The sequence below is a fragment of the Primulina huaijiensis genome, chromosome 11 (assembly GCF_012295235.1).
Source record: "Primulina huaijiensis isolate GDHJ02 chromosome 11, ASM1229523v2, whole genome shotgun sequence".
Classification (NCBI taxonomy): domain Eukaryota; kingdom Viridiplantae; phylum Streptophyta; class Magnoliopsida; order Lamiales; family Gesneriaceae; genus Primulina; species Primulina huaijiensis.
Window position 1 is genome coordinate 7,344,825 of NC_133316.1, and position 10,575 is coordinate 7,355,399.

Genomic DNA, 10,575 nt, shown 5'->3' on the forward strand with positions numbered 1-10,575 from the left:
GTTAGAGTGGGATTCTCGGGTCTTAGGAGCTATGTGATGATGTTTGGATTCTTTGGTTCACTACTTCATGTTGGCATGTTAAAAATTTATATTTCAAACATTTGAGACAATTAAATTATTTTGACGATGTTTATGTAAGCTTATGAACAACAAATTATGTATTTTACTCAATCATTTGGTGTGTGACAATTATAATTATTAGTATTAGATATCGGACCCGGGGCCCCACATTATACAACCTCATCATTGAATCTGCTATTGAGTTCTTCCACTTGAAAATCTATTGCAGCATTAAATACTTCAAAACGGTAATGATGTTCAAATGTAATAGAATCCCTTTGCTGGCTCGAACGTCCTGTAGCAGATCTATACCAAGCATTCATATCTGGTATCTCAATACCATTATTTTCACAAACTGATTGAACGATCATTAGAAGAATATCATAACCTTCTACTCTCAAAGTATGAAGTAAATATTTGGTGGTTGAGACAAAATCCATTGCATTTAAAATGTCCAAAGACTTCTTTTGCAAAGCTCGACAAAGCAAATATGTGATCCCCATAATCTTATGCATTAAATATAGGACAAATATGAAATCAAATGATCTCAATGCAATCAAAAAATCTGTAGCTTCCCCTCGTATAGAATTCGAAGATGTTTCCTCAACCATGTGCTCAAGCATAATAATCACAGAGCTGTACATATCTATCATACTGCAAATCGACTCAAAATGAGAACTCCAACGCGTCTTTCCAGCTCGTTGCAAAGTACCAATCTTGTAATGCCTGAAGTAAATATTACAAGTTGTTGATTTAGTAATGTGATATTACTAAATAATTAATGATTTTTCAAGAATGAAATATGACATATCTTGGTCATATGAAATCCAAATGATTTGAGATTTGGATATAACGTAGAAAACTCAAAGATATAGAAGTTTCATGTTTTGAGTTTTGGAAAATTTGATCGTGTGATTGGTCCAAAGGGATGTACTGGTGTTAAAATATTATATATTATATATTATAATATAATATAATTAAATTTTTTTTAAAGCGGTGGAATTGAATTGAAATTCAATGCCACCACATAAACAGAGAGTGGGAGGCAACAGACGTGAAATAGAGGGAAGAAAAGAAATAATACAGTTTTGACTTTTCTTTTCGATCGTGCGACTTATCGGTTTATCAAATCGACGAACCGACTTCAGTTCTGGAATCGTTGACACGAGGTCTTCGATTTGAGGTATAAATTTTATATTTTTGGTGATGTTTGAAATTCGTCGATTTTTGGAATAAATCCGATAAATTGTTAAATCATACTGAAATTGAAGATTGTTGAATAGTGTATGATTTTAACGAAGTAGAGAAGATTATTGTGTTGTTGTTTAGAATTATTCCCAATTTATTATAATTAGGGATTTTAATCGTTGAAGTGAGATTGGAGAGTTGTTTATTAGTTGTTATTACTTCTGATTGTATATTCGGAGTCTACGAAGTATAGGCTACATGTTGATATAAAGTTTTCGCAATTTGACAGATGTTGTAAAATAGCCTATTATTTGATGTTAAATTAATTAGGGTGTATTTGATGGTAGTATTGTGAATTAAATACACTAGAATATTAAATTGATGAACGATAAGAATTTATAATCGAGTTTTATATTTTGTTGAATTAATTGTTTTTGGGCTATTTGATGTTATATATTGAGGCTGTTATGATTGTATTGATACGGTGATAATGAGCTGATAATTGTTGTTGAATTATTTAGATACAACACAAGCCTCGGGATCAAAGAAATAGCCAGATTATATATATACTCGATTATCAGGTACGTGTTGAAGTACGAGCATATGTTGTTATTGTTTAGTATTGATGAATACTATTGCGTTGAACGATGATAAATCACTGGTATTGGGTGATTTGATATTATATCTATTGTTGTTTATTATCGTTGATATTGTTGGCTGTCATTTGTTGGGAGACGCCACGTTGATGTTGTTCGTTCGACGATATTGCTGTCGCCGGTTTTGGGGTGCGACGTATCGTCGATGTTATTCGTTCCACGATATTGTTGTCGCCGGAGTAGGGGTGCGACGTATCGTTGATGTTATTTGTTCGACGATATTGCTGTCGTCGGTGTTGGGGTGCGACATATCGTCGATGTTGTTGTTGCTGTAGTATGGGAGTGATGATGTTCATATCGTTGGTGGTTTGATTGTCCAGAGACAACAAAGGGAGTATTTCTTTTATCATTCCAGTTATATTTTATATTGTTGATAATATAACTTTTATGTAGAGACCTCTAAATTCGTACTTGAAAATTTGCGGAAAAATTTAAAAATTTTCTCTTTAATTAAATAAAATGCCTCATTCATAAATAAACTGATAAATAAAGTTTAATGTTCAAAAATATCAGCGGAAGTAAATAATGTTTCAAAACGACATATTAAAATAATTCATTGTAACAAACTGAGTTTTAGCAAAAATAATAAATAAACTGATAAATGAGGTCCTTGGGTCCCACTACTGCCGACTCGAGCTGGCTCACTGGTCCCCGCCCTCGATCCCGACATCATCAGTACCTACAACAATCAATTCTAGTGAGTCTAAAAACTCATCATGCATATATCGTAAATAACAAGTAAATAAATAATAAAATCGCATGCAAGTGAAAATATCGTGTCATGAGGCATAACGTAAAATATCGTGTCATGATTAATTATAATACGTACATAACTGAACTAAAAATCATAGTGACAATGTTTGCTCCTTGGAGCCCTGTAATGAAATAGCATGTAATAATTTTCTGGTGAGATTAAGGTCTACGCAAGTGGTCCCTGAACTGAACTGAACTGAACTGACCGGTAACTGACGACCGGGTGAAATAATAATCGTCTGATCAGACTAATGCCACAGTATACTGGGTGGTACAAACTGAACTGACTGGTAACTGGTGACCGGGTGGAGTAATGATCACATGATAGTAAAGTGGCCACAAGCAATATCGCATAAATCTCAAAATGAATATTTTGCATGTAATATAATTAAATAACTTAATTAAATATCCTGAATAATTTTACTGATTGGGTTGGATCGCTCCCAGGCTCGCTGCGACTTTAAATTTAACATGAAAAATATGCAAATGATTTTCTTGACCAAACTTCGTAATTGAATCCAAAAACGAGACAATTACGCCCAACGACTTCGTATTTAATCATGAATCCGTGCCAACCTGAACCAACACCGAACCATCATTTAGTCATGATTAAAATACACTTAAAATGATAAAATAATGCTCTTAAAATGGTAAGAGCCGAAATTTCTGGGAATGGAGGCCAAAACATGAAACGCTCTTTCGAGAGTCAATTTGGCACATCGCACCGTAAATTCTCGTACGACCTCTAAAATGATCCGAATCACAAACGGCCAAAACCATGACCTTCCTAACCTGATGAGGTACTGTCCAGTCCAAGGCCATAGGTTAAAAGCCAACCAAGAACCCAAACGAGCCTCCGAACCGAAGCACGAACTTGCTGTCCAAAAATACAGCAGCAGCGCTTTCGTTTCCTTGCGTCGTTTTCGAGGCTACCGGCCATTAGGGCTTGAACCACTGACCAGAACCTCTTGCAAACATCCTAAGGAAAGTTTGGAACCATGGCTAAGGGCCCAAGGCCAGCCACAATTCGAACCGTCCCCTTAACCAACCGAACGTCCACCCGAGTGCACCCTTGCATGCGTGGGGTGTGTTTTGTTTCCTTCGCTGTCCCGCGTCGTTCCAGTGGCCATTTGCTTGACCATGGCACGATCTAGACATTGAGGGGTATGGCATGAACCGTGGCTAAGGTCCAGAGGCCAACCAAGATCCACACCATGCCGCCAAACTCGAAAGACACATGCAGAATTTTTTTAAAGGTCGAAGGGGAGGGGATGTTCCTTCTTTTTGTTTTAAAAACCGATTCCGCCATGGACCAAACCTCAAAGGGGCGACTTGGTCACGTCTTAGACATGATAGGGGAGTGTTCTAACCATGGCTATAGGACCCTAGGGCAGCCAAGATCTAGAACATCACCCTTGATAGCAACACAGAATTTTCGAGACTCAATATGACACTATGGAAGTGTTGCTGTCATTTCTGAATTTCCAGCGGGTATGGGGCTTGATTAAAGGGACCAATATGATCCTAATATGTCCTAGTACATGTCTAGATGTCGCCTTGGGAGCCTGGACACGAGTCAACCACCTGAAACACCAAAAGCAAGTGAACCGTGAGAGCACAAGGGGAGGGCCGAAAATTGTGCATCCTTTTCTTAGAAAGTTGTTGTCAAAATTTCGGTTTTCGCCTTCTAAATCATGCATGTGAAATGTTTTAAAATATTAATATGACTTGATTGAAGAGCAAATAAAAATATAAGCATGCCTGGAAATCGTTTGAAAGGATAGCGAATTAACACGACGCTACGGCGCGACGGAGACGGAGTTGCTTTGCTCCTTTTCTTTTTTGCTTTCTTTTCTCTCTTCTTTTCTCCCTAGCTTCTCACGTTTTTCTCTCTATTTTTGCCACTGAATTTTTTCGAAAATATGGAGAGGAGGTATGGCTAGGAGACTAAATGGAAATTTGCAAGATCAAGGAGAAGAATAAATCTTTCTATCTTTTTAATTTGTGAGATAAGGAAAGAGTTTGATATCAAATATTTTGAGGGGTAATTAGGAGGGTGCATTGGGTTGAATTTGAGTCTAGGTACAAGGGAGAAAATAGCTTAATTAATTATTTGATAGAGATTTAAAAGTGGGGAGAATATCTTCCTAGGAAAAATTAAGGGGAAGAATAATAAAGAATGAGTTGTTAAACAAAATTAAATCTTTTAAAATAGGGGTGGTCGATTTTTAGCTAAAAAAAATAAGGAAGAATATTGCTTAATTGTTTAATTATTAAGGATTAAAGTTGAGGGAGTATCTACCAAAATTTTGGATAAGGAGATCAAAGTTGTGAGTTGACCAATTTTTTATTTAAATCTCTTAGGTGGCCGAAATTTTTAAGTAGAATGGAGGTAAAAATATTGCTTAAATATTAATTATTGATGATTTAGTGTGATGGAATTATCTCTCAAGAATAATAGATAAGGAAATGTATTTAAAGAATATTTTGTCCCACTAATTAAAATCTTTTTAAAAAAAATAAAGAGGAGGGCCGAAACTTTTTAAAAAAGAGTGGAAATATTTCTTAAAGCTTGTATTTTAATTCTTTAGAGTTTGATCTACCCATTAAATATTTCAGTGAATAAATAAATTAATTAAAGAATATCATTATCTTGCATGCATGGATAATTCTTTAAATTTTAAAGATAAATTTACTGTCATGTTAAATTTTAATTTTTTTATTAAAATAAGTCTAGATTAACTTATCTCAATTGGTCACATATTTTATTTTAGGCTTTTAATTAAATTATTGAACCTAAAAGAATTCATTTACTACTTATCTCTAATTAATTAAATGATTCCCCTAAACTTTCTTTTACAATAAATTAACTTATTATTTATCTTAAATAAATTCTAGGAATATTTTCTTAATTTTAAAATTTATCTCTTTACTCCAACTCCGGTCCGGCCTCACTTATTTAACAAAAAGGTAGCAACTAAACTGCTGCATGAAATAAATACATTTAACGAAGAGAATTTAAAGACTCATGAAATAAAATCATTTTAATTTAAATACTAGGAATTATGCATGGATTATACGTAGTCTAATTTTTGGGTTCTACAATCCTTCCCCCCTTAAAAGAAATTTCGTCCTCGAAATTAAAACTCACCGAATAACTCTGGGTACCAGCTCCTCATCTCTGGCTCAGACTCCCACGTAGCTTCCTCCTCTGAATGGTTAAGCCACTTGACTTTAACTCGCTTAACCAGCTTGTTCCGAAGCTTCTTTTCCTGTCTGTCTAGGATCTGCACTGGTCTCTCCTCATAAGACAAGATCGAAGTAAGCTTTAACGGCTCAAAGTTCAGGACATGCGAAGGATTTGCTATATACTTCCTCAGCATAGAGACGTGGAACACATTGTGTACTCCGACCAGATTCGGCGGAAGAGCAACACGATAAGCTAGCGTCCCAACTCTATCAAGGATCTCAAATGGTCCAATGAATCTCGGACTGAGCTTCCCTTTCTTCCCAAATCGCATGACACCCTTCATAGGTGCTACTTTCACAAAGACATGGTCGTCCACGGCGAACTCTAAATCTCTCCTCCGCTGGTCCGCATAACTCTTCTGTCGACTCTGAGCAGTCCTCATCCTGTCACGGATCTGGGCTACTACATCGACAGTCTTCTGAATAATCTCTGGACCCAACTCGGCTCTCTCTCCTACCTCATCCCAATGAACAGGAGATCTACACTTGCGACCATATAATGCTTCATACGGAGCCATTCCTATAGACGACTGAAAGCTGTTGTTATAGGTGAACTCCACTAATGGCAAGTTCGACTCCCAACTCCCGGAGAAATCGATAACACAAGCACGGAGAAGATCCTCCAAGATCTGAATAACTCGCTCTGACTGCCCATCTGTCTGAGGGTGGAAAGCTGTGTTGAACAGCAACTTCGTACCCATCGTCGAATGCAAACTCTTCCAAAATGAGGAAGTGAATCTGGGGTCTCTGTCAGATACGATAGAAATTGGAATACCATGAAGTCGGACTATCTCCCGGATATACAACTCTGCATACTGAACCATGGTGAAAGTCGTCTTGATAGGCAAGAAGTGCCCTGATTTGGTAAGACGATCGACAATCACCCAGATAGCATTAGATCCTCTGACTGACTTCGATAAGCCGGTCACGAAATCCATGGTAACATTCTCCCACTTCCACTCGGGAATAGGGAGAGGCTTGAGCAGGCCTGCTGGTCTCTGATGCTCTGCCTTCACTAACTGACAAGTCAGACACTCGGCTACAAAACGTCTGATATCCTTCTTCATTCCTGGCCACCAGTACAATAACTGCAGGTCTTTGTACATATTCGTACTCCCTGGATGAATAGAGTATGGCGACATATGGGCCTCTAATAGAATATCTGCTTGGATTGAATCACTGCTAGGAACCCATATCCTGTCCTGGTATCTTACAATACCGTCACTAACTATATACAAGACACTGCCCTTGACCTCATCTCTCTGCTTCCACTTTGCCAACTGCTCATCTGCTGGCTGACCACTACGAATACGGTCTATGAGAGAAGACTGGATAGTCAAGGTAGATAGACGGGGAACTCTACCTTGAGGATATGCCTCCAGATCAAACCTCTGCATCACAGACTGAAGAGGTCTCTGAATCGTCAGATGGGCCATCACTGCAACTTTCCTGCTCAACACATCCGCGACTACATTAGCCTTACCCGGGTGGTAGCTAATGTCACAATCATAATCTTTCACAATCTCCAACCATCGCCTCTGACGCATATTCAGCTCTTTCTGCGTAAAGAAGTACTTGAGGCGCTTATGGTCGGTAAAGATCTGGCACTTCTCTCCGTACAAATAATGCCTCCAGATCTTCAAAGCAAATACATCGGCTGCCAACTCTAGGTCATGGGTAGGGTAATTCTTCTCATGAGTCTTCAACTGACGAGATGCATATGCTATCACCTTCCTATGCTGCCAACTCTTTTAAACCAAGCATGCAACATATCTTTTAACGTTTTCGTTTTATCATAAAAACCGATAAATATTTAAAATAATAAATCATAACATACTAAATCATAAAATCCATAAACATTTGAAACCAACATTTTAACATAATAAATCATAACATTTAAAATAACATTTTGACATATTATATCATAAACATTTAGAATATGTATTTTGACATATTAAATCATAAACATTTAAAATAAACGTTTTAACATATTAAAATCCATAAACATTTTAAATACACATTTTAACATTAAAAAAATCCATAAACATTTAAAAATAACATTTTAACATATTAAATCATAAAAACATCCATAAAAATTTAAAATAATCATATTATCATATAAAACAACATTCATGATATTGCCATGACGTTAACTAATTTTCGAGTATAAAATTACCGTTTTACCCCTAGCAGCATATTTTTTCGTATTCATCCTCAGACCTCGAACCGACGTCCCATATCATTCCAAACTTATCCTAATACCTTAGAACCCTCCCATAATTATTTCTTAGGCTTCAAATTTAGCTTTTCGATAGGTTCCTCGATTCGTTTTTAAACTTAGACATATATCCCTGTTTTGACTAGTATGGACTCGAAACTTAACCAAACTTAAACCAAAGCTTAATAACACCTAAATAAACCTTTTTCAACCCAATTCAAGCCCAACAAGACCTTCGATCATACCTAGGAAGCTGCTGTATTTTTCTGCACAAGAGTCCTAGTTCTAGTGTGATTCGAACCTAGTCTAGCTTCGACCCCAGGCCCTTAGCCTCATGACCAGACCCTTGGCCACCCTCTTAGGACCCTAACCGAACCTTAGGTAATCTTCTGGACAGAAGCTAACCCCCCGATAGCAGCCCCTTTGCTACTACTTAAATTATAACTCACCCAAGTATAGGTTGTCTGCAAGCAGGTACGTAGCCAGAAAATATTTTGATCATGGGCTAAATAAATCGATAAACAACATTAAATAATATAAATCAAATATTTAAAAATTAAATATTAATATTACAGAGTGATACAAACCAGATATAAACTACTGAAGATGTGCCCTGCGGTTTTTCAATGAGTAGAACTCATCAATTACTGAATCAACGTCTATCCTTGCAGTAAACTCTCTTTCAATGTAGACAATCGTAGAATCTGCCAATAACTCTTCTTCCATCTTATTCCGGAGAGATGTTGTAAGAAGTTTCATAGCTGAGAATGATCGTTCTGTTGACGCAGTAGAAACAAGGAGCGTTAAAACAAGACGGATCAATCTGTCAATTTAGTGATAATGACGTTCCTTTTCAGTTTCTAGTAATCGTCGACATAATTCAGAAATAATACAAATATTCTGAAACCTTTAATGATGAATTATATCAAACTTATAATGATCCAACTGACTTTTCAGATAATGTAGTTCTTGTTTATTGAAATCACTAGGATAGAATTTCTATGCAAGATTGTAAATATCGTCAGCATTAAACAACTTAAAGTTGTCTCGATGTTCTAAAGCAGAACTAAGTCTAAAAATTTCTACAGCCCCATCATCGAATCTGCTATTGAGTTCTTCCACTTGAATATCTATTGCAGCATTAAATACATCAAAACGGTAATGATGTTCAAATATAATAGAATCCCTTTGCTGGCTCGAAATTTCTGTAGCAGATCTATACCAAGCATTCATATCTGGTATCTCAATACCATTATTTTCACAAACTGATTGCACGATCATTAGAAGAATATCATAACCTTCTACTCTCAAAGTATGAAGTAAATCTTTGGTGGTTGAGACAAAATCCATTGCATTTAAAATGTCCAAAGACTTCTCTTGCAAAGCTCGACAAAGAAAATATGTGATCCCCATAATCTTATGCATTAAATATAGGATAAATATGAAATCAAATGATCTCAATGCAATCAAAAAACTTGTAGCTTCCCCTCGTATAGAATTCGAAGATGTTTCCTCCACCATCTGCTCAAGCACAATAATCACAGAGATGTACATATCTATCATACTGTAAATCGACTCAAAATGAGAACTCCAACGCGTCTTTCCAGCTCGTTGCAAAGTACCAATCTGATTAGGGGTGGTTGATTTTTAGCTAAAAAAAATAAGGAAGAATATTGCTTAATTGTTTAAATATTGAGGATTAAAGTTGAGGGATTATCTACCAAAATTTTGGATAAGGAGATCAAAGTTGTGAGTTGACCAATTTTTTATTTAAATCTCCTAGGTGGCCGAAATTTTTAAGTAGAATGGAGGTAAAAATATTGCTTAAATATTAATTATTGATGATTTAGTGTGATGGAATTATCTCTCAAGAATGATAGATAAGGAAAGGTACTTAAAGAAAAATTTGCCCCACTAATTAAAATCTTTTTAAAAAAATAAAGAGGAGGGCCGAAACTTTTAAAAAAGGAGGGGAAATATTTCTTAAATCTTGTATTTTAATTCTTTAGAGTTTGATCTACCCATTAAATATTTTAGTGAATAAATAAATTAATTAAGGAATACCATTATCTTGCATGCATGGATAATTCTTTAAATTTTAAAGATAAATTTACTATCATGTTAAATTATAATTTCTTAATTAAAATAAGTCTAGATTAACTTATCTCAATTGGTCACATATTTTATTTTAGGCTTTTAATTAAATTATTGAACCTAAAAGAATTCATTTACTACTTATCTCTAATCAATTAAATGATTCCCCTAAACTTTTTTTTACAATAAATTAACTTATTATTTATCTTAAATAAATTCTAGGAATATTTTCTTAATATTAAAATTTATCTCTTTACTCCAACTCCGGTCCGACCTCACTTATTTAACAAAAAGGTAGCAACTAAACTACTGCATGAAATAAATACATTTAACGAAGAGAATTTAAAGACTCATGAA

At 35.5% G+C, this 10,575-nt stretch overlaps 2 protein-coding genes across 2 annotated transcripts; both read right to left on the bottom strand.

Annotated features, from left to right (window-relative positions):
* Nucleotides 1-230: 230 nt before the first annotated feature.
* Nucleotides 231-8,850, bottom strand: LOC140988327 (uncharacterized). The gene is made up of 2 exons (XM_073457357.1): nucleotides 8,726-8,850; nucleotides 231-786 (listed from the first exon to the last, which is right to left on the bottom strand). The coding sequence occupies exons 1-2, from the start codon at nucleotides 8,848-8,850 to the stop codon at nucleotides 231-233; spliced, it is 681 nt and encodes a 226-aa protein (XP_073313458.1).
* A 273-nt stretch (nucleotides 8,851-9,123) lies between these two features.
* On the bottom strand, nucleotides 9,124-9,678 carry LOC140988328 (uncharacterized). Its single transcript, XM_073457358.1, has one exon. The coding sequence runs from the start codon at nucleotides 9,676-9,678 to the stop codon at nucleotides 9,124-9,126; it is 555 nt and encodes a 184-aa protein (XP_073313459.1).
* Between the last annotated feature and the right edge of the window lie 897 nt (nucleotides 9,679-10,575).